The 27,752-nt window shown below is 44.9% G+C and overlaps 2 protein-coding genes across 9 annotated transcripts; both read right to left on the bottom strand.

Annotated features, from left to right (window-relative positions):
* Window positions 1-21: 21 nt before the first annotated feature.
* Window positions 22-27,091, bottom strand: frmd6 (FERM domain containing 6). Of its 7 annotated transcripts, none has more exons than XM_078941239.1 (15): window positions 26,579-27,025; window positions 15,374-15,518; window positions 13,981-14,263; window positions 13,441-13,531; window positions 10,291-10,370; window positions 9,675-9,751; window positions 9,416-9,602; window positions 8,170-8,325; window positions 8,032-8,097; window positions 6,926-6,994; window positions 4,136-4,310; window positions 3,605-3,913; window positions 3,405-3,536; window positions 3,239-3,330; window positions 22-3,171 (listed from the first exon to the last, which is right to left on the bottom strand). In XM_078941239.1, the coding sequence occupies exons 3-15, from the start codon at window positions 14,077-14,079 to the stop codon at window positions 2,896-2,898; spliced, it is 1,809 nt and encodes a 602-aa protein (XP_078797365.1). In that variant the 5' UTR covers window positions 14,080-14,263; window positions 15,374-15,518; window positions 26,579-27,025; the 3' UTR covers window positions 22-2,895. The 7 variants fall into 7 exon arrangements, with proteins under 7 accessions (XP_078797365.1, XP_023807426.1, XP_023807427.1 ...); XM_078941236.1 differs by lacking the exon at window positions 15,374-15,518 and adding an exon at window positions 25,916-26,082 and having other exon boundaries at window positions 2,691-3,171; window positions 3,405-3,539; window positions 26,579-27,027; XM_078941237.1 differs by lacking the exon at window positions 15,374-15,518 and adding an exon at window positions 26,006-26,082 and having other exon boundaries at window positions 2,691-3,171; window positions 3,405-3,539; window positions 26,579-27,027.
* On the bottom strand, window positions 1,333-2,632 carry LOC144989143 (uncharacterized). Of its 2 annotated transcripts, XM_078941242.1 has the most exons (3): window positions 2,190-2,632; window positions 1,913-2,132; window positions 1,333-1,836 (listed from the first exon to the last, which is right to left on the bottom strand). In XM_078941242.1, the coding sequence occupies exons 1-3, from the start codon at window positions 2,630-2,632 to the stop codon at window positions 1,333-1,335; spliced, it is 1,167 nt and encodes a 388-aa protein (XP_078797368.1). The 2 variants fall into 2 exon arrangements, with proteins under 2 accessions (XP_078797368.1, XP_078797367.1); XM_078941241.1 differs by having other exon boundaries at window positions 1,913-2,632.
* Window positions 27,092-27,752: the final 661 nt, after the last annotated feature.

Below are 27,752 nucleotides of genomic sequence, written 5' to 3'. Positions count from 1 at the left end.
GACAGAAACCAAAAACACAGGTTTTCTTTCATAGTTCGGTTATTTATTGAATAAAATGAGTTTGTTCATATTTGTACCTTTTTCTTTATTGGATATTGATAACATTAGTACCCAAAAGGCACAAATTAGATCATCATTAGAAATCTTTTTAAAAAAACAACAAAAATACCTTTTTTTGTGGAGAAGGGGGGGGGGTCCTTTCACAGAAAGGATTATGGGTAAAAACACACACAGACCCCCACAAAGTGTAAGCATGACAAAGCCCATAGAGATGAAGTGAACTCTTTGGGGACTGACTGAGTACCTGACGGATCATCATCACCACAAACTATAGAAATATAACAAAAGTTCAATACGCAGAAATATTAAACTCCTGTTTACATTATTCTAGTTAGAAACTCTCCACCAAAGACGCAGAAAATAACTTTTATTTTCAGGATTGCTGAGATTTTGTAGGAAAAGTTTGGAACAAAATTGAACAAGTTGAGATGTTTCTGTCAATTAAATCTGTTTGTGTTTATTAGTTCAATGAGTAGAAATGTTTCAGCTTTTTCTCTTTTGACTCCAACTCATAAAAGTTCTCATAAATGGTTTTTTACTTTTACTTTTAATGTGTTTTTTTCCCATGAATGTTTACTGAACTCAGCCCTAAATCTGCTTATTGTACAAATATTCGGACCATAATGACGACAACAGTTCAACCAATGATGAGAAAAGCGGAGCGAACATGCACCTCCATAAAATGCAGCTTAAAAAGAGCCAGCAGAGGGCGCTGTTACCTCCTTCTGTCAAACCCAACACTTTGGATCTTCACAAACTTCATGAGAAGAATCTCTGATGATTGATCACCGTCAGATCAGAAACCGTCACGTCTGGAAGACTTCATAGCTCGGCAGGAAAAGGCCACCAGGAGTCCAACCTGTTCCGCCTCGTTTTCACATCAGTGTAGAATCAGAATCGACTACAGTCACTTGAACTCAACTTTAACCCCAAATTCATCTCTGATACTTTTTTCTGTGTATTTTTGCTAAAAATAAAATGTAAAAATGTGAAATCAGATCATGTTTTTCTTTTTTACTTGAGCGAAACACTAGGGGGTGCAGTTTGTTCGATACAGTTACAGTCAACCCTAAGAGAAAAGGATGTCACTCAGCTGAAGCGACATGTTGCGCGTTTCTATAGCAACAGCAGCAAGCCGCCCACACAAGGGCCGGATGGTTGTTAGCTCAATATTTTATTTGTCGGTTTCTATTTTTGTTCTTGTGCTCTTTTAAAATTGTTTTGGCGTTCGTCAAGGACGTTTTTATCTTAGTCACCTGTATCGCCGCTCCATCACCTGTGGATCCCTATAAGGTAGACGCCGATGCAGGAAGACTTCGGTTCTCCAGCAAACTCCGAGATCTGAGTGAAGAAGTGGATCACAGCAGATTCTCTGAAACACTGGCAGACGGACTCAGGTAAACACAACGTTTTAAAGCTCTCCAACAGGCGGAAACCACCTGAACAGGTTCGCTTTGAGATCAGAGAACATCGACACGCCAAGGTCTGTTTGGACAGCGACGGTCTGATCGAACGGCAACGGTCTGACCGTATGGAGACAGTCTGAAGGTACGGTGACGGTCTGAAGGTACGGCGACAGTATGACCGTACGGCGACAGTATGACCGTACGGCGACGGTCTGAAGGTACGGCGAGGGTCTGACCGTACGGCGAGGGTCTGAAGGTACGGCGAGGGTCTGAAGGTACGGCGACGGTCTGAAGGTACGGTGACGGTCTGAAGGTACGGCGACGGTCTGAAGGTACGGCGACGGTCTGACCGTACGGCGACGGTCTGTAGGTACGGCGAAGGTCTGACCGTACGGCGACGGTCTGTAGGTACGGCGAAGGTCTGACCGTACGGCGACGGTCTGTAGGTACGGCGACGGTCTGAAGGTACGGCGACGGTCTGTAGGTACGGCGACGGTCTGTAGGTACGGCGACGGTCTGACCGTACGGCGACGGTCTGAAGGTACGGCGAGGGTCTGACCGTACGGCGAGGGTCTGAAGGTACGGCGACGGTCTGAAGGTACGGTGACGGTCTGAAGGTACGGCGACGGTCTGAAGGTACGGCGACGGTCTGACCGTACGGCGACGGTCTGTAGGTACGGCGAAGGTCTGACCGTACGGCGACGGTCTGTAGGTACGGCGAAGGTCTGACCGTACGGCGACGGTCTGTAGGTACGGCGACGGTCTGAAGGTACGGCGACGGTCTGAAGGTAAGGTGACGGTCTGAAGGTACGGCGACGGTGTGTAGGTACGGCGACGGTCTGTAGGTACGGCGACGGTCTGAAGGTACGGCGACGGTCTGACCGTACGGCGACAGTCTTAAGGTACGGCGACGGTCTGACCATACGGCGAAGGTCTGACCGTACGGCGACAGTCTTAAGGTACGGCGACGGTCTGACCATACGGCGAAGGTCTGACCGTACGGCGACAGTCTTAAGGTACGGCGAGGGTCTGACCGTACGGCCACTCCTTCCTGCCAGTAAACCGGTTCCTGAGAGCAGAAGAATTGCTCTGATGCTGCGTGATATCTGGGACGCAGCGATGGCTTCACCTCCGGCTGACGATTGTCGAGCGTTTGTTCTCTGCATAGAGTGAAGAAGGCACGGCGGTGTGTGTGTGGGGGGGAGTTAGGCTCCTCCCCTTCAGTTTTCTTTGGTTTGAAGCTCACAGTCGAGTCACATCTTTCAGCTGCCAGAAGCTCAGATCTGGGTTCAAACAAAAATCCCTTCCTTGGAAGGATTCTGGATCGTTCTTCACCCAGTTGGGACTCAGTTGTGTCCGCTCCACGCTTCCAGCCCTCAAACGTCCTCCCAGCACGCCGCCGCCATCAGGTGCCTGATATCTGCGTCCGTCACACAACGAACTCAGGAACCTCGTCGCTCGTCAGGTCCAGGGAGAAGTACTTGTTGGTCCTCTTGATGGGCTGCTGCTCGCCGCTCACACCGGCGCGCTGCTCCGCCTGGCTGCCGCTGTCGCTCAGCTCTTGAGCGCAACCGAAAGTGTAGCTGTGGGCGGTGTCCTGGCAGAGCTCCGCCCACTGCTGGCAGTCCTTGTGGTACAGCCGGATGTCGTCCAGCGACTGGCTGTGGCGGTCGGCGGAGGACGGAGGCTTCCTGCTTGCAGACGTCTGCGGGAAACGACAGGTAGACGGTGAGCGATCTGCCTTTGCGGCTGAACGCACCTGCAGGACTCACCTGCGGCAGAGACTCGATGCTCTGTCCTCTCATCTTCACCACGGTCTCCGAGGAGCTGGACGTGGACGAGCCGACGTCTTTGACGATCAGACCTTCAGAGAAAAACCACCATTAGCTGAACCCGGACAGGTCTGCCGGGCGGCGCTGCAGACATGCGGCGGTCTACCTGAGTATCCGTTGGCGTGATCAGGAGACATGGTCAGCATGTCCTCTGTGATATGGATGCAGAGTTCTGGCTCCAGAGTCGTCTCCTGAAGCTCCTCGTAGTCTTTGGGATCGTCCACCAGCATCTCGATCTCTGCTGCAACAGAACGCAGGTCGTTTCCCAAACCCTCAAACCGGCGGGTCCACCTTGGCGGCGCTCACCGTCGTCGTCCAGGACGCGCTCCTTGCTGCTGCCCTCGAAGCCGGAGGTGTGGGAGCTGCCGTGGCTGGCGGTGGAGGAGCTGCAGGTCCTCAGGGGCCGGTGGGGGGGCTGGCTGAGGGCCCTGAAGCTGCCGCTCTCGATGCCGGACGTGTGGGAGCTGCCGTGGCTGGCGGTGGAGTGGCGGGACAGACGCTTGTGCTGAGAGAGGCTGCCGGCGCTGCTGCCGCTGGCCCGACAGCGCTTGTCCAGGTGGTCCATGTCCAGCTCCAGGGCGTCGCTGATGTACGACTCGCGGTACTGCTTCTTCTCTGCGTCGGACACGGAGACGGTTTGGACATTCAAACTCTGTTATTTGGACGTTTAAGCGGTTTGTGTAAAAGCACAGGTGCATCATGGGAAAAGGGGGACTCAAACATGGCTAAACATGTAACTACAAAAGCCTTTTGAGTCAGTCAGCAGCTCAAAAACCAAAGTGAAAGGACAGAGTGAGAAGTGGGCGGGGCTTCATGAGCTGTGCTGCAGGCGCGTACCTTCGTTCTCCTCCAGCCGGCGGACCTGCTTGAGGACGGGCTGCAGGTTCATGTAGAGGCGGTGGCTGTTGCTCAGCAGCTGCAGGAGGTGGCGGGAGCGCGCCGGGCAGCCGGTGTAGTAGATGAGCTTACGCGCCGAGGGAAGGCCGTCGGGAAGAATCTCGAACTTCTTCCCCTGAAGCAGAAGAGAGTCGGCGTGAGCGGCAGATTTATGGCGTCTCGTAAGACGAGGCGGGATTCAGGCAGGTGGATCTGACACAACGGCGAAGCGACAGCAAGCCTGCGGGCCCAAAATCCAGAAGCTGAATTGTTTCTGAGACAAAGCGCCGACGGCTGCGGCGGGTTTTCCTGCAGAAAGACGCCGAGCGCTTTTGAACATTTTCAGAAACTTTTCCCAGCACCTTTGGCTCAAGCTGGGTCCAAAAAACAGCTGTTCGCTGCGTCCGCCGGCGCCATTTTCAGCTCGGGCCGTAAACGCTTTTCAGTGGAATTCCTTCCTTTTTTCCCGTTTCTAAAAGCAGGAGCGGGAATGTTCCCCGAGTGTCTTTGAGCTCCGTCGGGTGAAAGAGGCCGCCGGCAAAACCAAAGAGTCGAAACGGCGAAGAAAAAAACGCACAATTCCAAGGCTTTGAAAAGAATTCCAGCTTCCACCGAACATTGGATGTCGGGGATATCCAAAGGCAGTTTTGAAATTATTATGGGATGGCCAATGGACTTACGGCTTGGCGCCCATTTAGTGGTCAAGTGTGAAATTTGCCGATTTTCAAGTTCTTCACAAAACGGGAAAGAAAACTTTTGTTTGAGCGATATTTCAGCGATGGTAAGTCTACAATCAAAGCTTTGTTGACCTCTGACCTTTGCAAAAGGTTACCGTCTTGAACTTTTCACACAAAAAAATCCCTTTAGTACATTCTACAAATTTAAACTCCTAGAGGTTCAATCTGTCAGCTCCTAACTCCTATGGATTTGGGAAGCTACCCGGAAAAACCTGTTGAAATTAGAAGTTTTTGGAGAATTTAAACGATGTTAGCGTGCCGGACTCGCCAAAGCGGCGTTTTCCTGTTGCTCTTCATTTTTTACTGGAACATCGTGAATCTGTAATCCACGAATCACTGGCTCAAGCTGAACGAAACAATATGACACACTATGACCGTATTAGTTATGTGGGCGTGGCTAACAAAAAACTTCCGTTGTCAAGGAAATCCTAAAATTCACTTTTGCAGATTTTTATAAAAAACCCATCGACCTGTCCGCCACCCTGAGACGACCAAAACAATAAATGGTTGCTATGGAGATAAAACCATCAAAAAAGTTTTCCCTTTGAAAAGAGCGTCCAGCTCTGACCAGGCTAGCATGGGCAGAGGGGCGTGTAGCAGCCACTAACCCAAAGAAGGGGGGTCAAAAGGGCGAAAACTGGGGTTTCCCTCACTTCATGTAACCTTCGAGGTCATTTCTCAGTTAAACTGCTTCCACGGCCTCTTATAGGACCGGCTCCTGATTTCTTTCCTCTGAAGCTTTCAGGTATTTTTTATTTTTCAGAGTTCATCGAAGAATTTGTTATATTAATGAAGCTTTAGAGGGAAAGTGAACAGAAACCAGCAGCTTCGGTAGAAAAACGCTTCAGCCTGTGCTTTGGTCAAAATTCTGCAGAGTTTGACCAAAAGTCTGCGCTGTTGAGTTCCGGCCTGGTTCTGAAAGCCAGTTTTGGTTTGATGCAGGAACCAGTGGTAACGACCGAAACCCCCCAGCAGAACCAGCAGGCTGGTCTGCAAACGCCACCAATCCAACCAGATCCAACTGTGCAGCACAAAGGCACATGGGAAATGGAAGGGAACCACCCCCTGAGATCAAACACGGGGTGTGTCCCAATTCCTCCACTACTCCCTACATAGTTCACTCTATAGTGCGTTCTCCATTTTCTATTTCTGTCCAAATCTACTATTCCAAAATCTAGAGCCCTAGAAATTTCCCAAAAGTCTCTGCGAAAAATCCTTGTGCATCGATGCTCACTAGAGTGGCGAATATAGACCACAATGCATTGCGTTTGAACAATTTTTGTGTATAAAATGTATTTAAACTTATTTTTTTAATAAACCATCAACATCATCAGAACACAGTTGTTTGATAAATAGTTGTAAAACACTCATATTATTAGAGTTTTGTGAATTTGTTGACGTCATATTCGCCGTTTCACATAAAAAAACGTGGTGATGGTGGTTTCGGAATTGCTTTTAAAATCAAGGGGCACTAGATAGCCCCACCATGTATAGTTTTTTAGTAGTTAGGGCGGGAATTCTGACACAGCTATGATCTCAGGTCAGTGAAGACTCCAAAATCCCCCAAAACCATGGAAACATCTGGAGCTGGTTGGCCTGCATGTCAGCAGAGCTGGGTGACGTGACCGGTGGGTGTGGTGGCAGAAGAGGCCTGCTATTCTGAAGACGGGTGGGTCCGGTCCGGTCCGTGAAAACCACAGCCTGCTCCACAGATCCAAGTCTGTTTGTCAGGAAGACCTCAAAGCCCTTTTTCAGACTCTCAGAGAACGGGAACACGGCTCCTCCTGCAGAAGCCTGGAGTCTGTCAGAGCGGAGGTGAAGCTTTGGGACTCGAGCCTCCTCTCAGAGGAGGGCAGAACTCTGAGATCATCCATGACACCCAGCAGGAAGGCCGTGGAGGCTGAAGCGAGGACTCCTCGCTCATTTCCAGGAGATCTGCCGACTAACTAGAAATAGGCCGGGAAAACCGGCCAAAGCAGAAGATGCAGGTTTGGGCGACATGAGAGTGACTCACCACAAAGATGAGCTTCCCCACGTTGGTCCAGGGGAAGTCGTAGAGGAGCTGCCTGACCGAGCCGACGTTCTGCAGAGGAGAGGGCAGAGACGTGAGCGCCAACGCCACGCTGCAAACACGGACAGCATCGTCCTCCTAACCTAACGCCTTGCCGGCAAAAAATCCACTTCAGCTGTAAACTAGTGACTAGTGACAGAAGGTCAGCTTTAATCCCAAATATGAGATTAATTACCCCAGGACAATTTTAATGGATGGTAAGTGGAACCAGACTCTTTGCTCTGTTTGAGTAGGATGCTTAGATTTGATATGGTGTTTAACCGGTAAACGGTTCCATCGCCTGAACGGTCCTCGAACCGGAGCGAGCGTGACGCAGCAGCGTGACGCAGCAGCGTGACGCAGCAGCGTGATGCGGCGAAAGAGAGCACTGGAACGCGGCTGAGATGCTTCACTTCCTGTCAGTCTGCAGATGCATCTCCGTTTTCACACGCGCTGAAGGAAGCGTGGATTTCACTGCTCATCGCCATCCGAGCGTTGTACACGCCGCTCTAATGGTTGAATTCGAATCTTTAGTCCTGAAGCACAGTCAAACTTTCCCTTGTTTTATCGAAGCTCCGCCCACCCTCACGGCCCGACCCATTTTTATCTGACCCAACCCACAATCACTGAAAAGGTTAAATGATGTACAGCAAATCTGAATAGAAGACAAGCGATTCACATGCCCAACCTGGAGCACCGAAATCCATGTTTTTATACGGTACCGGTAGAACCGTATACCTCGGTACCGGAACCAGTCATGTCTAATGAACAGAAGTGTTTCTCTTTAACTCTACTAAACACCAGAGTGTGGAAATTCTTTGGACTAGTCAATCGTAATTCCTGCGGATTGAAAAGCGGCCTGACGGCGATGTGATGCGTGTCGGTGCAAAGCCGCCTTTCTCCCTGTCAGAAGCAGCTGATTCATGCTAACCGTATAAACTGTTGTAGCGTGCTGGTAGGTCAAAGAACGCATGTTATTTAGTAAAGGGCTAAACGCCGGAACCAACGTGACCTCACAGCTTCAGAGCTTGTAAGTAAACAATGTAAAAAGCAGGAAGCAGAAAACTGACCTGAAAGATTTGAATTCCACGCAGAGTCAACCCTAAAGTGAGAGACGCTTCCACTTCTTTTTTGTCCTGTGGAAACAGGAAGTGAGGATGTCAGTACATCCTGTCCATCAACAGAACAGCTGTGTCCCCCCCCCTCACCTTGTAGAGTCTGTAGTAGTGGACGGTGACGTCGTCCAGCTGAGCGCACTCCTTTATGTACTTGAGGTGCGCCTCCGAGGCGGTGATGGCGAACTGGTCGCTGTGCATGTTGGGGATGTGCCGCAGGATGTAGTCGCGGCCTCGCTTTGCGATCACCTGAGCAGAAACAGACCTTGATGAAGACGCACGCCGATGATGAGGATGATGACGGCGATGGTTGTTTAGGGGCCGATAAACATGACGGCACCAAAAATCCCCCCCGAGTTATTCAAGTTCTGAACCGTAATTCGGTTTACATTGTTCACGTTCCAACAGCTTCCTGTTACGTCTGATCGCAGGCATGATTAAGAGGAAAGGGGTTAATAACAGGAAGGGGGGGCACAATCACATGGGTGGGGCTGAAGGACCACTTTGACCAGCCGGGGCGGTAAAAACTACACAGGGACAGAAATAAACTTTACGCCCCAGTTTCACCACAAAGCGCTCAGGAGCTTTTATTATGAAAGGATGATTAATGGAGGTTTGTAACACAAACACACAAACCCACACTGACACACACGCACTGACACACACACAAACTGAGACACACAGAGAAACACACACAACCACACACGAACACACTGAGACACACACAAACACACACACTGAGAGACACACACAAACACATAAACCCACAATGAGACACACACAAACCCACACAGACACACACACAAACTGAGACACACGCACTGGGACACACTGAGAGACACACACAGAGATACACACAAACACATAAACCCACACTGAGACAAACAGAAACACACCCACATAGAAACACACACAGACACACTAACACACTGAGACACACAATTGTACCCACACACCAACAAAAATATACTCATACACAAACACCCTCAAACATATACTGACACACATAAATACAAACACAAACTCACAGACGCACACAAAAACCTAGACAAACACCCTCTGTCACACCCACACTAAAACACACACACAGACTGAGACACACAAATGCACACACACACACTCAAACATATTCTGACACACATAAATACAAACAGAAACTCACAGACACACAAAAAAACAAGATACACAGACAGATGCAGACCTACCTACACACATCCTTAGAACACACACCCTTCTCACACACACATACATAGTCAGAAACACACCCACTGCAGACATACACCTGTGCGTGTCCTCGGACAGGTGAGGCCGCCCCATGGCGGGAGGGGTGAATACTCACCCACTGGGGGAAGTAGGCCTCGGGTTCAAAGTATTTCCCAAAGTGTTTGTTGCGTTTAAAGTTGCCGAGGTCGGCCTGCAGAGCGAAGGCCGCCAGCAGGAAGTAGGCCTCCTCCCTCTGGATGCACTGGGACAGCAGCACCTGCTTCCTCAGGTGCCAGTAGTAGTAGTACCTGGCCACGCGGTCGCTGCAGGCGGACAGGAAGCAGGGCTTTAGGAGAACGCCGCCTCAGCAGCCGTCAGTGGAGGCCTCTACTGACCTGATCAGCCTCCCGTTCTCCACGTAATACTGAGCTCTGAAGTGGATGATCATTGGAGGTCCGAACTGATCGATTCCCTGAAAACAGCAGCCATGAGAAGAGGACAGACGAAAGATCACAACATTTCTGTTCCCCAAAGTTCTCAGCTTTCAGAACAGCGGCATTGTGGGTAATTGGATTTTCTGTGATGCTTTCAAAGATGGCAGATAGAAGTGACACAAACTACAGCTGAGAGTTTTCACCACGAAACACTATCAGAAACACCAGAACTCCACAACACCTTCTACTGCAAGTTTCAAAGTAAAAGCACAGAAAAACCAAATGACTGAGCAGCAGAATCAGTGGCTGCAGAACAAACAGCTCTATTTACAGAACGGGTCGGTGCTGAGCTGAGCTCCTCTGGGTCCAGGGAGGAGTGTTCAGTCACAACTCAGAGAAGAAATCCCCAAACTGGTTTTGGGTGTTATCTTTGAACGCCCACGTGCTGCAGGAAGTGAACGTCCACATAAAAAGCAGTTAAGGGGCGCCGTGATTTGTAGATTTTTATCTTTTTCCTTTCTGCAGATGTGGACCCCCCCCCATAAGCAAAACCCATTCCCAGCAGATCGGCGCTCACCTTGCTGGCTTCCCTCTTCCACTCTTTGGGGCAGTACTTGGACAGCTTCTGATCCAGCTCCATGTAGACGTGTTCGTTATCTGTGACACAGAAACAGGTGTGAGTCCTGTGTGTGTGTGTGTGTGTGTGTGTGTGTCGCCATTTCTTCACAACACAGACGCCACCATGTCGGAGCCAGACGTCCTTTCTCAGTAAGCTGTGATTGGTCCGTGTCGGTCTGGGTCTACATTTCTATAGCGGCCTCTCCCTCCAATCAGGAGTGAGCATGTTAGAAGGCCACACCCTTCCACTTGAAAGCCAGGTACGCGAAATAATCGGTCAAACCATTTTTTTGAACATTCGCTGTGAGGCCGCCTACTTTTATTGAGGCATCTGATTGGTCAGTTAGTTTATAACTCGGTTATTCTGGTTATTGACCAATAGAGACTGAGTAACAGCTGGTTATTTCTCTATAGACTTCTCTAGGGTTTGGCTTCTTGGGACTGGTCAGGACTTCCTGTTTAGATCGCCAGGGGGGGGGAGGGGTCACTCAGTCCACTTCTCATGTACAGTCAATAGTTAAATGTGCTAAATATCTTGATGGGATCAATGGTCGGATTAGAATTCAGCCGTCTACATGGACCCAGAAAACCTTTTTCTGATCAGAACAAACGTTCACATGTTCACACATTCGGTGTGAATAAATCATCTGGACATGCGCAGTGGTGTTGAAATACCGGAAGAGGAAATGAGTCCCGCTTTAAACAAAGTGAGCTGTCATATACATTTATGCAGCAGCTCGGTAAAATACGAGACAATCTTCTAAACGTGCTTTTATTATTGTTATGAACATTATGAAGCGCCTGTTTGCTCATCATTTTATTTTTTATCCGTGTGGTCAGTGCTTTTTCTGTTGAAGAACGTGGCTGGAAGAAAGCTAACAAGCGCTAACAACAACATTTAGCCTTTGATGAACATAAATCCATGCAGGAATTTCCGAAATCTGCATCCTGGCTGCACGTAAATATGTGGAATAACATCAGCCTTTATTTTGTCGGGACACGACTGGAAACACAAATCCATGTGACTGTTGGAACGTTTTCTAAGGACTGAGACACATTTCTGCTTTAAGCTCACACACCGCCCCAAAGCCGCTGTGTGAGCTGGCGCTCCGAGCTCTGCACGGAGACACAGTTCTCCGGAGTCCGGCAGCCGCTAACCCTGTCCGCAAACACAAAGCTATAAATCCGGCTGCTCGGCTCACAGACACGGTTCACTCGCCGCTGCAGCCGGTCGGTCCCGTATGCGTCCAAAGCTTTCTCTGAAGCACCGTCTATGCGTCACGTAAACCAGAGCAGGAGTGACACACGATCAGAATGAACCGTTTACATGCAACACGATCGGATCAACAATCGGTATAACCACCCAACTCCATCGGAAAGAAACTTTGATCCACACGAGTCTGATCGGGGCAGACTATTCCGAACGGCGAGTTGACATGACGCACTTTTCTTCCGATCGGGCGTTCTTTCCGATTATTTTTTAACCATGTAAACGCAGCTGTTGATTCAAACACACTACTGTCCAATCGTTGAGCAGCCAACGGCTCGTTCCTGTTTCACCGTAGCAGCTCTTTTCTGAAGGCGGTTCTGTTTGGAACCAAACATTGGAGGTAAGGCAGAAAAATGATACCAAAACTGCTTTTATGGATTTCTTCATCTATTCTTTTAAAAATAACTTTGATTAAATAAGAATCATTGAAGAAAACAAGAACTTCTGTTGGGATGTTTAGGCTGCATTTTTCAGATGGTTCTGTTTTTGAGAAAACCATGGAAATAAATAATAATGCATGTTTCATTTGGATTGGTGTTTCAGGAACTCAACCTGGGTTCTGTGAGCTGATTGTTTCTGTGATGAAGAACATCTTTGTTTCCTGTAAATCTTTAGCAAAGTTCCAATCGTGAACGTGGAGCAGAAACTCATTTCAGGTCTTAACCCAGCAGAAGAAACATCTGACGGAGTTATCACAGTGAGGGGGGGGCGGGGCCTCTGTTTGCTTTGAGGGCTTCACGTCCTCCACACACTTCAGGAATGTCTCACAATCGGCTCCTGCATGGCCGCCGTCGGCTCATCTACAGCCCAGCTGCCGTCCTGCAGCGCGACGCCGCGGGCGCCAGCCCTCCCACATCACAGGGGCTGGTTTATGAGCACAATGCAGGTATGAGCAGTGAAAATCCACCAAAAGGAGGGCTAATAAACATGCCAAATTTAACAATTCCTCGCCATGTGGCGAGTAGCCCTCTAACTTTTTCTTGCTAAAAAGGAAAAATGCTCGAGACTGGCGACTGGCAATGTGGGACCCTGAAGGCGTGTTTATATGGAGTGATGTTGATGCCACCACGTTGCACACAAAACTTTCTAAGTTGCAAATGAAAATATTAAATATATGCTTTGAAATACTTTTTTCTTCTTTTTGCTTTCAAAAACCTTTATTTTTCAATTTTATTTTTTTTGCTTTCAGTTCTTTTTCTATGTCACGCTAAACTGAAAATCAAAGATAGGAGAAAAGCAAGATGGACACAACGCATGCGAAAAAATTTGAGTTGCAAACGCAAAAATGTTTTTTGAAAGCAAAAAACAAAAAAATTCAAAGCAAAGAAAAAGTATTTCAAAGCAAATATTTAATAATTTCATTTGCAACTTAGAAAGTTGTGTGTACAGCGTGTTGGCATCAACATCACTCCATATGTCCAGAGCGGATTCATGAGAATTCAACATAATAGAAGTAAAATGTTCTACAAAATCCTAAATTGATTGATTTTCAATCCTTTACTTCAAGTGTTAATGATCTAAAATGAGCATCAGTTAACTCAATATTTCTACAAAATATATAAAAAATGGAACAGAAGGAAAGGATCTGAGTGTTTTCATCCCAGAAACATCTGGAAGCTGCAGATTTGAGGTTTTCAACAGGAAGACCTGAAGAAAACCTGAAGAGTTTTATGCTTTTTCCACACAACAAATAAGAAGTAGAGCTGACATAGATTTCATCCTAAAGAGAATAACGGTGATTAAATGAGAAGCCAAAGGAATTCACAGAAAAGTCGGAAAGAAGGAGCCGTGAACGGCGACAGCCACAGGATGGACTGACAGAGCGGAGAGGATTCTTACTCTGAATGACGCTGAGCCCAAACAGGTGACAGTCCTTCAGGTGGAGGAGGTCACACACCTGCACCAACAGCTCCTGGCACAAGGTTTTCACCTGAGGAGGAACAGGAGGAACCACACAAACCCACTTCTGTCAAATCTGAGATCAGTCCACCAAAGGGTTGTTGTGTTTTTGACCTTCATGTTTGTGAAAATGAGCATTTATCGAATGTGGAAATTCTCAAACACGTCATGTAAATATAGTTTATATTTTTGATGTCCTACTTTTGGAAAAGCAAGTGTTTAGATATTTCAGCTCAATAGCAGAGTAAAGGTGAAAAAAGCAGAATTTAAAGACTGAATCCTGTGAAACATAGAATATCTAAGCCTCTCTGTCTGTTTGATGAACAGGTTTAACTCAGAAAACACTGTGGCTAATGGCAGGAATGAGCTCAAACTTCCACAGGAAACCGTCCTCGCTGTGGTAACCTGCAGGATCAACGTGCTGCGTCTTGTTGGTAAAGGGAAGAACTTTTTCTCGGGTTCATTTCAGAAATGACTCACGTCGACGATGATGTTCTGGGTGTCGTCGTTGGGCAGAAAGACACATACGCAGCGGCGGTCCTGCATGGTTTTGTTGTTGTGAAAGTTCAGTTTGCTCATCTTCCTGTGGCAGCTCCTTGCTTGCTGTGGGGGCCCTGGGCCCTCGGGCGACCCGCTTCCGCCCCCCCCAGTGCCGGTCCTGCGGTACGCTTCAGCGGCAGCCCAAAGGAGACCCGACTGCGGGCTTAGCTGGCCGGGCGGCTCTGCCGGGATGGGGCATGAGGACCCGGGCGCAGGTCCTTCACTGCAGACATGTCAGAGGACAGAACGGACGTTATACACACCGGGCTGTGGAGATGCGCTGCTGTGGTGCAGTGGACAACCGCTTCATTCAGACATTTCTCAGCCTTTGACAGCAAATCCCACCACAAAACTCTGACAGAGCAAAGGAAGACGAATACCCTTCATGTCCATAAAGATGCAACGTCATGTTAAGCTTTTTCTTTGGAGGAAACGATGATAAAACACAGTCAGTCTGAGTCATCGTTTCTATGGCGACCACTTTCACCAAGCAGGAGTGAGTTTTTCACTGATCAGGCCACACCTTTCCACTTGAAAGCAGGCTACACGAAATCTGGGGCCATTAGGCTCCGCCTTCTTTTATTATTATTATTGATGCATCTGATTGGTCATTTTATAACTTGAATAACTTGAAATACATAAAAAAGTAACATGAAAATAACGAGGATTATAAAGAAGATGTTAAAAAAAAAGGCATCAGCTCAAGAACGGCTCTTCTGACCAATAGAACGACTGATTAACAGCTGTTCATTTCTCAATGGAAGCTTTTGGAAGTTGGCTTCTTGGAGCCACTTCCTGTTTGGAACGCCATGGGAGGAGGAGTCACTCAGTCCCGTTCTCATTTACAGTCAATGATGGGGGTATAGCTTCGGCTGTTTTTGTTTATTGTTCTTAAGTTTTTTTCATTGCTAAAACTTTTCACATCAACTAGAAAATGTCAGGATTTTGCTTTGAAACCAGACTTTCAGGATCTTTTTGGCACTCTGGACTTGCCATACTCCCTCCCCCCATCACTTTTTCTGCGTTTTTCTTTCGGGTTTGACTTTATCGTCTTCCTGTTGCCGACCTTTCTTCTGGATTTGGACAGCGGTTTGCCTCTTTTCCCTCTCTGAATGTTGTTTTTTACGACCTGGACCTGTGAGTTTATAACCTGTTGTTGCACCTTGGATTAACACGTAGATTACAGATCATTATTTTCTAGAAGAGAAGCAGGGATCACTCCACCTGTTGGCATACGACACCACCTTTCTGACACCATTACTATTCCAGTTTAGGCGTACACGGAGTAATCCAACACAGATTACCTATTTCACTGTTCCTCTCCTAGTTTTACCTGCATTACAGGTTGAGTTCCTCATAGTCTTTAGTCGCTTTGGGACCAGTGTCAGCTGTTCTGTTTTCTCATGTCTGCTGGTGCTGCACGCTGTTGCCAACAACCTCTTCACAAACTCTTTACTTCATATTCATCTGCTTCAAACCTAAATGTAAACAATTTAAGTCAGTGAAGTTATATAATTTAAAGTACCGAACAGGACCCAAAAACGTTCCGTTTTAAATAACAAATGTGTTGAAACGTTGAGGATATGACCTTTCAGATGACCCTTACAACATCCCGGTTCCTCTGTAACCCCCTCACAGGTGTTAAGAGCCTCAACAGTTAAAGATCAGTGGGTTCAGACATCAGTTCTTCCTGTTAGAGTCTCTTCTTTCAAAGTGTGGTCAGTGAAAACAAACAGAATGGATACCAGATGGGATCGAGTTTCAGAGAAAACCTGCATTCCTGAAGGTGTGATCTGCAAACACTGCAGCCTTTCTGGTAAGAAGATACTGAGACCATTATGAGCACTACAAATCTGTAAAAAAGAGGGACAAAAAGAGTAATCCACTACATCCTTCAGTAGTTCCAAAAAGTCACTTGATTTGTCCATTTTTTCATTCTGAATTTGGAACTTTTGGGTCTGAAAACCAAAGGTTTGATGGCTGAGTGTTTGCATGCGTCAATTCATCTATCAATTTATCCACAGCTTTATGTTTCATGATGAAGACTAATCCAAATAAACCTCTCCTGAAGTGATCATGCCTGGTTTTAGTTTTAAACTTCAAAGCTGTACATCCATCTCCTCCAGCACCTCTGACTGACCACCTTAACGAAGCGCCTGGGAGGTTTCCTCCATCGTGTTTTCTGTGTGGAAACAGCTGATCCTGAAGCTGTTTCTCTGGTCGTCTGGTTTGTGCTGAGACACCGCTGTGTCACGTCTGATCTGCACATGAGGCACCACTGCAGAGAGGGCGACCACTGCGTGATGAAAAGCTGGTTTGTCTGAGCGAACACAGCGCTGGGCAATAAAATAAGCCCCTTTTACTGCGGTGCAGAGAGTGGTGCAATGCTCCAGCCCCTCATCAACATCCACATGATGCCGTGGGCTGAGCGTTCTGGTCTGAAGGACCGTGACAAAGTGCAGACGGAAGCGCCACACCGTAACCCATTTCTGTCATACCCACTGGTCTCAGCCTCTCCTCCTCTTCCTCTGCTGACATCAGGAGTGCCCACACAAACATCTGGAGAGCCTCGCAGATGGTAAAAGCAGAGAAAGACTTCCTTTTATGTCAGGGGAAAGAACTGAGGAGAAAACAGGAATCAAAGTTGAAGATAAAGAGGTGGATGCCCGCAGAGAGGGCGGGAGATGGACCGACGCAGCGCGCTGAGCTGAGCCATGAAAACTGCTGCAGTCAGGAAAATTTCTCCTGAACATCTGCTTCTCATTCCAACAATGGCGGCCTTTGAATCCTGACACACACAGCACGCCGCCCTGACATCGCCTTCATGTGAAATGCTCAAACAGAACCCCAGAAACACGGAGCAGCACCCCTCATGATCCAAAGCTGAACAACGTCTGCAGAGCAGAGGGGACAGACGCACCGTCGGCTCGCTTTAAGCTCATTTCTAGAACACAAACAGGGTTTGTTTAAAAAACAGCTTCTTTGGAAACTTGCCAGTCAGAATAATCCCACTGAGCTTTATTTTTATGCAACAATTCATGAAGAAACGCCTGCTTCGCCCCCACTCCCCCCACGGGAGGCTGGCACAAAGCGTATGGAGAGGTTTCACTTACGCTGCATTTAACATTTCTGACGTCTGGATCTGCTTGGCAGCTGCTCTGTTGTTCCTGCCAGGATGACAGTTAATGCAGCTTCTGAGAGATCCTGAGGATGCATTCCCACCCACAGCAGAGCACCTGGAATCGCAGGTGAGCTGTGGTCCGGCTCACTTCAGTGTGAACACAGACAGACTGGACCAAAGGGAGGAGGTGCTGTGAGCTCCATGTGTTTGGAGGAAAAACCAAGAGTGTGAATCTGAAGAAGCAGGAACTATGGAGACGTTTGGAGATGGTTAAGGAGAAGCAGGAGCTGCGTTTCCATCATCCATAATTTGGATTTGCGATAATAAATTTGCCAAACGGAAACACGACAATTTAGAAAAAACTTGCATTTTTCTAAAAAAAAAATGTTTTTGCGCTTGGATGAGATGGTTTTTGTGGGGCATCATAATTGATATTATTTGCCAAAACTGTGTGGGAAACATATTTTATTTATTTAATGAGTCACATGACCAACAACCGGATGGCAATGCGCTTCTCTGTAAGCTCTGGTCCCACAGCGTCACAGCTGTGACGCATGAGACACTCAATAGTTGAGTGTCTCATGTTGGGTTTCCATTAGGATTTAATGGAAACAGTGTAATTGCTAAACTGTGTTTTTTTTCTTCATGTTTCTAGAATTTTGATCAAGTTTTCCGCATGTGTGTGATGGAAACGCAGCTCGTAAGAAGCTGCAGGAGCTTCTTCACAGATGAGCAGGACTAGCCGCTTTTCTTGTTTGGACAATTGCCCCCCAGAATGAGCAGCTGCTAGAACTACAAGACAGTTCCAGGCTTTGGTTCCCTTCCGACCAGCATTGGTGCTCATTCCAGCCGAGTCCAGAGGACTTTTTAGGTGATCATGAACTGCTCAGTGAGACTTCCCTTCTCTCCTGCTGTTGCTCTTTCCAGGGCTGAGGGATGAAAGAGCATTCCACCGCCCAAACACTCTTTAAAAGTCCAAAAATCCATTTTTCCCTTGACTGCAACAAAAGACATCCTTTTCCCGAGATCGCCACCCACAAACAGATCTCCATGTTGAGTGCTCGAACTTTAAGTGTTAGCACAGCGAGAACTAGAATTCTGCAATGTGGAACCGAGGATCTCTCTCTGATGACAGTCACTTTGATTTCAACGATCAGTGATGTGAAAGCGATCTGCCTAAAGTCTGGACCACATCCAGCTGTGACCACAGGGGGAAAGTTCTGGAAGACTGCTCTGTGACTCAAGGCTGAAACTCATTCAACTCTGCTTTTTTTTAGAATTTAGTTTGTAGAGGCAAAGACACTCTAACGTGAGTTAGCAATGCATTCACAAAAACCACACAAACACTTCTGGATACACAGCAACACACACTGAACAGCAGTTCAAGTGTTTTCAACCCAAAAATCCAGAAAGACCCAACAGTGAGTTTGTCTGTTAGTCATTTCAATCCTAAAACTCCAGGAAAGAGCGTCAGGATGAGGATGCAATGCCTCTAAGACTACTCTTCTTGTGTTAATGCCTGCAGCACAATTACAGAATATGTTCTGGCAGATCAAAAATGATAAATAACAATCAGGACCCAACAGTCAAACACGAAAGAAAGAAAGAGCTTTTTAAAGTGGATCTTGATTCATCATTGCTGCTCTGACAAGTAATCAATAGAATTCTGATTTGTAATTTTTTACTACTGTGTCAAAGAAAGGTAGACACATAAAAACTTTATTTAGCTTATGTCTGTGATGAGGAATCAGTTGTTAAATCATTCTTCCCCCTTAATGTGTCTGTATGCTTTTTTCTGACATGAACATTCAAAGTGTGCCATATTTGTAGCCAAAAAAAACAGCAAAAAGTTAAAAATAATCATAATAACCAGGTAAAATTCTCATAGTCCGATCTTTCTCACGGACCCATTGGTATCAGCAACCCTTAAATTTACCCTCCATTATTCTCTTTAGTCATCTTTAAACAGAACCACAGAGTAGCATCTTTAGCAACATGAGCTAATGTGTAACAGCAGCATGAGAAGAGCAAACACAAAGCAGTTTTTCTGCCTGTCCTGACCTGTTTTCTCAGTTACCAACACAAAGCTCTGCACAGCGCCAGACTCACCTCAGACTCCACATTTATCACAGCAAAAAAACCCTGATATCCACTATTTAAAAACAACATTTCTCTTATTAAAGGTATGACGTGGTCAACAAAGACAACGCTAAATTCCACTTCAAAACTTATCGCAAACTAATCAGTTCCAAAGAAAAAAAGTTAGTTCAATTATCACCTCCAGACATCTGGTCAACAATTACTCCCAGTTAATAGAAATAAAATATACATGTGTATAATAAACATACTTTTTTTTAAGGCACAAACTCCAATTTTGACATACTTTTACATATGAAAAGGATTCAGCTGTTACAACACTCAGCTCTTAAAGAACGTTAAATGGTTCAAGTATGGACAGAGAATAACACCATTTTGAATTACTAACTGTTCTCGACTGTTTACACCAGGGGTCTACAACCTGAGGCCCCGGGGCCACATCAGGCTCTTTCATCCCTCTATTGTGCCTCTTCAGCTTGAAAAATAATGCAATAATTGGCTTTGTCGTTTAGATACATTTATATTTAGATTTCTGTTATGTCAGATAACTGACCAAAGTGATGTCTAAAGGTTAAATCTGTTGTCAGAGTGGTTTATCATAAGAATACATTTGAAGCACAACAGAGTCTAGTTGCTGTTCCGAGCCAAACTTCTTAAAGTATGAAAATGCATGTACATGTATTGATTTAAAAAAATGATATACATCAATGTTATCATGTTTGTATTCAATAGTAAAAGGAGAAAAAGGAGAACGGCACACCAAAGTCAGAATATTACAAAAATTCCATGTCTGACTTGAACTAAAATGCAAGAAAAGTCAAATACATCTGCTGCTTATTTGACATCGTCGGTATTTTATATAGAAAGGAACTCATATATACTGCTGTAAAAAACATAACGTTAAAATTGTCTTTTATATAAAAAAATATATATATATAACACGGGTAAAATTCAATTCTTGTAAACATCAAAGCCACATGTTATAAATAAATTGCTGTATGACAACAAAAACATAAATATTGTGTCATTTTTTTAGTCATAGTTCAAAGTAATATGCAATTCTCAATTGACACTTTAATTTGCAAATTACTATACATTGTTTAAAAAATGACATATCAATACATGGTTTCATTTGAATGTGCCATTTGAATTATGACATGTAGAACCCATGACAATTTAAAAAGCAATTGATTTTGTTTTTATTTAATATTTTATTTTTAAAACTCATATTAAATTGTAAATATGAATACTGAATTCTAATTTGCACAATATATTTTCATATTCCAAGCCTAAATTGCAAATTGAATAGTCCATTACGAATTATGTTGAATATTACTTATTCCTTTGAGTTATGACTCAAAGGTATTTCCGCAGCATTGACCATAGAATGTAGAATTGCAATAATCATGTAAACGCTTAGTCTGCAAGAAATAACTGCTGTGCCTTTTATAGTTATTCCGGTTTTTAAAAAACATTTATACTAATTGTAGTATTACAAGAGCTTTTTAAGCTAACATGTCACCTTACCTCATTTTTCCCATTAGTCATGTCAATAAGCTAAATTTGGTTATATTAGTTAGCAAGTTAAGCTAATTTCTGCAAAATAAAATGGTACGTAGGCTCATTGTTGGCATTCAGTCAACTAAAAGAGTTTCCTTCCACATAAGTTGCCCCTGAATTACACTTAATCTGGCATTCCTAGTGTGTTTTAAGATATTTTGGCACTAAGTTAGCATTACGGCCCGTACACACCGGGACGAATATTCGCCAGGCGTTATTTGCCAGCGTTTTTGCCACGTTTTTTGTGTTCACACCCAGGCTATTTTCGCTGACGATGAGCCGAGCGAACATGCAATTTCATTCCCTGACAATAGATGGCGCTTAATGTAAAACAGAAATACTCATGTACACAAGGTGGCGCTGCGAAACTTTACGCTTCTTAAAGTCGCTTTTCACTCAGAAGAATAGAGCAAGTATCTACGCGCTTGTCAGAATCATACAAAGAAAACATGAATATTTCAAGCACCAGTAGCTCCAACTGGTGCTTGGTTCGGGGATATTTTAGAATGTCCGTCATTATTTCTTTGCGGCAGTGTAGACGCTGCTTGACGTCTATTTTCTTCGCTGGTATGTGTGTTCAGCAAGGCAGTTTTGTGTTTGAGCGCCCCCAAGTTGTGTTTTACTGTAACGTCAGAGGCTCCAGACACGTGTGCAAAAGGGGCGTTCTCATTGGTCGAATAGATTTCGACGCGACGCGTCAAACCAAAAAAACGAACCCGAGGCGTTTTTTAACGAGTGACGCTTTGACGCGTGCCGTTTTTTCGCGTCGGTGTGCACACTCACAATGGTGCCCTTTGTTTAGTCACGAGGCGTTAAACGTCAGCGAAAATCGCGGGCGAAATTCGTCCCGGTGTGTACGGGCCTTTAGGCTACCATGTTTAAGCTATTTTTGGTATTCCCATCAGTAATGTAAGGTCATTTGGCATTCAGCCTTATTATTAGTAATAAGCTAATTCTAATAGCTGATTATGCTAATAATAGCACCAAGCTAGCTTCTTAAGCTAACATTGGCTCTGTCCTAATTCCTTCATTACTTACACTTTTAAGTGCGTTGTCCATTTACTAGTGCTGTCCGAATCTACAATTACAAAATACCATGCCCTAGAAATTTCCCAGAAGTCTCTGCAAAAACCAGTGTGCATCGATGCTCACTACATTGGGAATGTAGACCACAATGCATTGTGTTGAAACCATTTGGGGGGGGGGGGGGTTTAAATATATATATTTTTTTTAAATAAACCATCAGTGTTTTGATCATTGGAACACAAGTAGTGAGTGAGTAGTGTCCATGGCACTAGATAGTTTTTTAGAAGTCAGGGAGTAGGGTGGGATTTCTGACACAGCCATAGTCATTCCTGTGGTTTTAAGCCAAGTGGGCATTTAAATAGCACACACTTATATGTATACTTAGCTCAATATGGTTTTTCTGTTAAGAAACACAAGCAATTTCAGAAAACAGTTAAGCATTTAACCAATACAAATATGCTACAACAGCAAAGCTCACTAATAACACAATAGTATTTTTGACAGTAGAATTCACCTTTTATTTTATTTTTATACTTACTGGTGTTGACCATTCATATCTTTAACTGCTTTCAGACGGCTAAATATCAAAATACTTTCCTCATTGAGGAAATGAATGCTCTTTTCTGGGTTTTTTACCCTTTTGTTTCAGCAGCGTTTCAAATGAACAGAGCAACCTGTTTCAGCCACAGCACGATCAATCAGATTTCCACAGGAAATGCGATTTATCCGGGTGTTGTTAAAATGTTTTACAAAACAGGAGGAAAACAAAATCAGACTGGATGTGATGAGGGTGACATCCAAGGGTTTTCTTGCACAAAAATAGTTTCTTTTTCAGACTTGGAACAACCATATCAGGATTAGTTTTTCCCATTGAGCTCCTGAATATCATCTTCCTTAAGTTTCCTAAACTGACTCCATCAGTTACTGCGAGAAGTCTCTTCTTTAAAAGCTGTCTTAGGGAAATTTGAGAGAATCTCTGCACTGCAGGTATAAGTTTACATTCATAAGGAAACCTTGTAAAGATAAACTGACAGAATTAAACAACACAGCTCACAAGTGAAAGTCTGTTTCAGAGAAAAGTAATCTTCATAAAAGCTTCCTGTGGATCAATTCCAATCAAAAGACTTATGCTTCTTCCCATCAAATGTTCTCCGTGTTGACCTGACGGTGAACATGAGTGCAGACAGACGGAGCTCCAACAGGCAGAAGAAAAGCTTCAGCTCTCCGTCATTTCTAGAAAATGGCTTGAACATTCAGAGCATCTGGCATCCATGTGGCTCTGAGCGCACTCCGTCTCACACTCGGGCTCAGATCTCAAACTGCCAGACATGTTGGAACAGAGTTGGCAGTCGCTCCGTCCCCGCCCAGCATTCAGGCTTGGACTTCATGAGCAACTTCACAAAACTACCAATGGTGGTTCAACAAACCGCTGAGATGAGAGCATTCCCATCACCATCTGCTTTAGCGTCTGCCGCCGCCGCCGTGACAACGTTGCTGCTTTTGATGGAAGATTGTCCGTATTTGATCCGACACAAAACTCCAGGTGACCCGATCAGGTTCATGTGAGCCGCGTTTGTTGGAGGATTACCTCCTGTTGTTTACAGAGTCACACGACTGAAATGTGCTGCACCTTTTCTCAAGAAAACATGTTTGGGTAACGCAAATCCGATTGAGGTTTCCATGGAAATACGTGATGTTCTTCCAGTTTCTTCCCTGCTCATTACAGCATATTTGAGTCCCAGCGCTTGATTAATGCAAAACTTTTTACAAACAATTTGAAGTTTTATTTTACTTAGCCTGAAGTAAAGCTGGTCCTTTCAGAAAAACGTCAGGATGGCGGCGAGAACAGGAGGCACAGCTCCATTTTAAGGATTTGAACTTTGTGAATTCAGAATTCTGCATCTGCAATGATTGGGATAGATAGATATCTATCATCTATAGATCTATAGTTGATAGATATCTGATAACCAAGACTAAACAGAAAAACTGCAACAGCCTAGAAAAGAAGGCCGGATGAGAGTAAACTTACTAAATATTCTGATAGAAACAACAAAGAGAAGAGAAACTGATATAAACACGAAACAAAGTGAGATTTCTGATCAATGACTCAACCATCCCATCCTGGATAAGATTGTGGGAATGGGAGTTTGAGTTTTCGACCTCAACACGTCTAAATTCACTCCGTATTTCAGAGCAGAAACTGTGACTGAACAGCAGTTTATCCTCTCCAAGAAGATTGGATTTACTCTTGCGGGTGGACGACTAAACTTCTGTCAAATATCAAAACTCAGAAAGCCGATGAAACTGTTTACGTGTGAGCCTTGTCAGCTGATGTGAAACAGTTTGACATACATTTAAAGACTCCAGGATGACTTTGTAATGGCAAAAAGGATAAGAAATGAGCCACTAAACCTCTGAGTGGTTTTTTTCTCCATCTGCTGCTGGAAACCTTCATGACCCGAAAACATAAAATTCAAAGATTATAAACAATCTCAAGCACCTGAACAAACATGGAAACAATGAAAGAAACCCTGAGCTGCTGTGGATGTCTGCCAAAAACTCCAAAAAACATACATAAAGTGACCTGAATGTCTGCTGTTAACTCCAAAAACTAACTATTGTGCATGAGAGCTACGGCGAAAAGCGGACAGAAACACCGACAGGTCAGACACCGCATGGCCATGTCCTCAGAAAGACTTTCCCAAAGAGGCCAAGTGAGCGGAGAGGAAAACACCATCCGAGGAAAAACAAATGCAGGAAACGCTGACCCGTTTGTCTTCGTCTCCTCGCTGTCCTTCAGACATGGATATGAGACGACCGTAACATCCGTGCAGATGCACGAAAACTCTTAAGGCAGAAAAGAAATCATGAACACGGGAAGACTACAACAATGACGGCAGCACAGAGCCCAGGGCATCGCTACACCTTCCAGTAGGACAGTCGGGCCGTGTACAATCTGGAAAGATAAGACGCGGAATAGCAGGGTTGAGTTTCTCAGACTTTTTGGTAGAAACTGTAATCTCATCTTTTCTCATGAATCTGTGGTCGGTCATCTTGTCCTGACATCCAAAACACGGTTTAATTTCCCCCTTATCTTAAAGCATCAAGGCCAAGGGCTGATTAAAGGAACACCCATCTCCGGAGGGACGCCCTGCTGGAATTCTGCCCCATAGAGAAACATCTCATTGGTGTTGAGTGTTATAGTTTTGTCACCTGATGGTTTTGGGTTAATTGCTTTCATTTAAATGACAACTGGAAGATTCAAAAGGAGATCAAACAACTTATCTGATTCTAAAATATGCTTAATTAAGTTTGCAGTTGTGCAACAACGGACCATCCCATGCACATTCCAGCACAAACGCATCTCAATGAGTCAGGACACGAGCTGACTGATGATGATTTCCTGTGTCCTTCCTGTGCAGACAGAACCTGCAGCACCTCTCCACCCTGAACATCAGACAGGAGTCCCAAAGTTCTGGCTCACCAGCCCACCAACCTGCTGAGGAGGGCTGGAGGACATCCAGGAGTGAATGTGGGACCGACTGCACCCATGAAAAAGATCCCACTGACATATGAGCCAAACACGTCTGCTGTTACTTTACATGTTTGACTTTTGATACTTTCTCTGCAAACGTGATGATTTCAGAGATAGTGTCTCATTACATTAATCTGCACATATTTTAGATAACGATCTGCATGTGCTATGATGATTTCTAAAATAGAGTTTTGTCTTTTTTTTCCTTATTATTAAGTAATTCATCTTTGTCATGTGATTTATTGATACTTAAGGATTCTTAATGACCTGAAACTGTGATGGTAGGGCATAGATATCTGATAAAAGTTATGAACCGGATCATGATAAACACGTAATTAAATGGTTACGGTAGAACAGGGTGAAATTCTATCAATTCACTTCCTCTTAACCAATCTTTGATTTAATGTCTACATTTCCTAAGTTTGATAGTCTTTGTATGAATGTAAAACTGCTGATTGTATTGTTTTGTGTATTATTCCTGCTTTGATTTATTGAAATAAAACATTTAAAAAAAAACAAGCAGCCAGAGGACAAACCTTTTGCAACAGCCTCTCTGCCAAAGTGCCCTCGGGCAAAAGGTTTACAACCTCTCAATCTGATTTCTCTAGAAGAGCAGCTTCCCAAACCTGCTGGACTCGAACCGGATCCCGGCCAACCCTGAGGATGCCCACTCTGTTTGCCTTTCAATGACATCTGCTGTCCTCTGAAACAGAGGGACGTGTTGACATTCCAGGAGCCGAGAAACAAGCACTTTGTTGACGAACAACCGAACCGGCGAGCCGGACACGGTTCAGTCCGCAAAACCACGCCGTTCCTGCGGTTAACAACACATCCGTACACAGCAGCGAAAAGGCTTTTACGCTAGATTACTTTTTTTGTATATAAAGTATGTTTTTTTTTGTCAAAAACACTTTAAACGTGTTTTATTTAAGGGGGAAAAGTTTACAGCAGCATCCCTCGTTTCAAACACGGCTCATTTTCCAAGATCCACTTCAAATTTACTAAAAGTAAAATGCTTTTTTTCACTGATTATAAACACTCAAACAAACAGGATGACAGTAAATCCACTAAAACAGCATTTTTACGCCTCGTCTTTGGTGAAAGATGCAGCAGTTTTTTAGCTAGCGGCGCGCGTGCGTCCCAAAAAAAATCCAGTCATAAAACTCGAAAAGATTTTGAAACCCGCGGATTAAACTCACCTTTTACACGATGAAACTATGTTTTCCAACAGATGTGGTTAATCCCAACTGGTTTATTTCGAGAAGAGAGGAAGGAAAGCTGAACTTAAATGAAACTTCAAGGATTTTGGGGGGGAAACATGACTCCCCGCCGCCTCCGCTGACAACCGCTCTGCAGCCGCCTGCGCTCCAGCCCAGATAGGGATCCAGACCCGGAGAGTGGACGCGGGAAACGGGGAAAACCGGGATCACCGGCAATCGCCTCTGTGTATTTCAGTGGCTGTTATACTTGGATTATGCCGTTGGAAGAAAGTTTTAAACAATAATGAAAATTAAAAACTTGATTTGTGATGGTTTTCGTGATCATTCCTGCGGAAAATCTCACAGAGATCCCAGTTTTCCCCCTCTGAAAGTTCCAGGAGTTGGTATCGCCCGTGGCTGCCTCTCATTCCATTCCTCTCTGCACACCGGAGCTGCGCCGCAGCCGGGAAAATGGTGAGTTATGGGGCAGCCAGCCGCTAAAAGAGCCAGAGAAGTCTAATTTTACTCCCGGACCGTCAGCCAGACGCAACTTCCTGTAGCTAGCATGCAGTTTCTCAGCGACCACATGCAAAAAGTGCTAAACAAACTTTACATTTTCAAGATGTTATGATTTAAATGACAACTTGAAGACAAACAGACGAGTCTGTGTGGTTAAAAAACATTTGCTGCCGACTCATTGTAATAAAAAATATTGGATATACCTCAACACCTTCATAGATACATCTAAGACTATTACATAGTGTATACAATGTGAGAAGAAAACAGAAAGTGCATGGAAACATGGTCAACAAAAGTCCAAACACATGAATCTTACTCAGATCAGCTCCTCTTTTATCTATTTTCATAAATAAAACATCCATTTGGGATCAAGTTAATCGAGAAAACTTCAAAACAAACAAAAACAAAATGACTAGCACTCCTGCTGGTTGTGTGTTTTCTTTGCATTTTGATAGTTATGTTTGAATTTGTTCTTAACTGACTTACAGCTTAAAGAAAAGCTATGAATCATAAATATTATTTTTCGTCTTTTAGGTTTTTACCCAAATGAAGTTATATTTGAAGCCGGGTTCCTAAACGTTTCTAACTCAAGCATACGTTGCAGGCTCCATGGTTGACACGGCGTCCTGTAATTGGTGATCGGGACACTGGCGCT

This window comes from Oryzias latipes, chromosome 22, assembly GCF_053564925.1.
Source record: "Oryzias latipes strain Hd-rR chromosome 22, Olatipes_Hd-rR_3.1".
Lineage (NCBI taxonomy): Eukaryota > Metazoa > Chordata > Actinopteri > Beloniformes > Adrianichthyidae > Oryzias > Oryzias latipes.
This window is presented reverse-complemented; position numbering and strand designations above follow the sequence as displayed.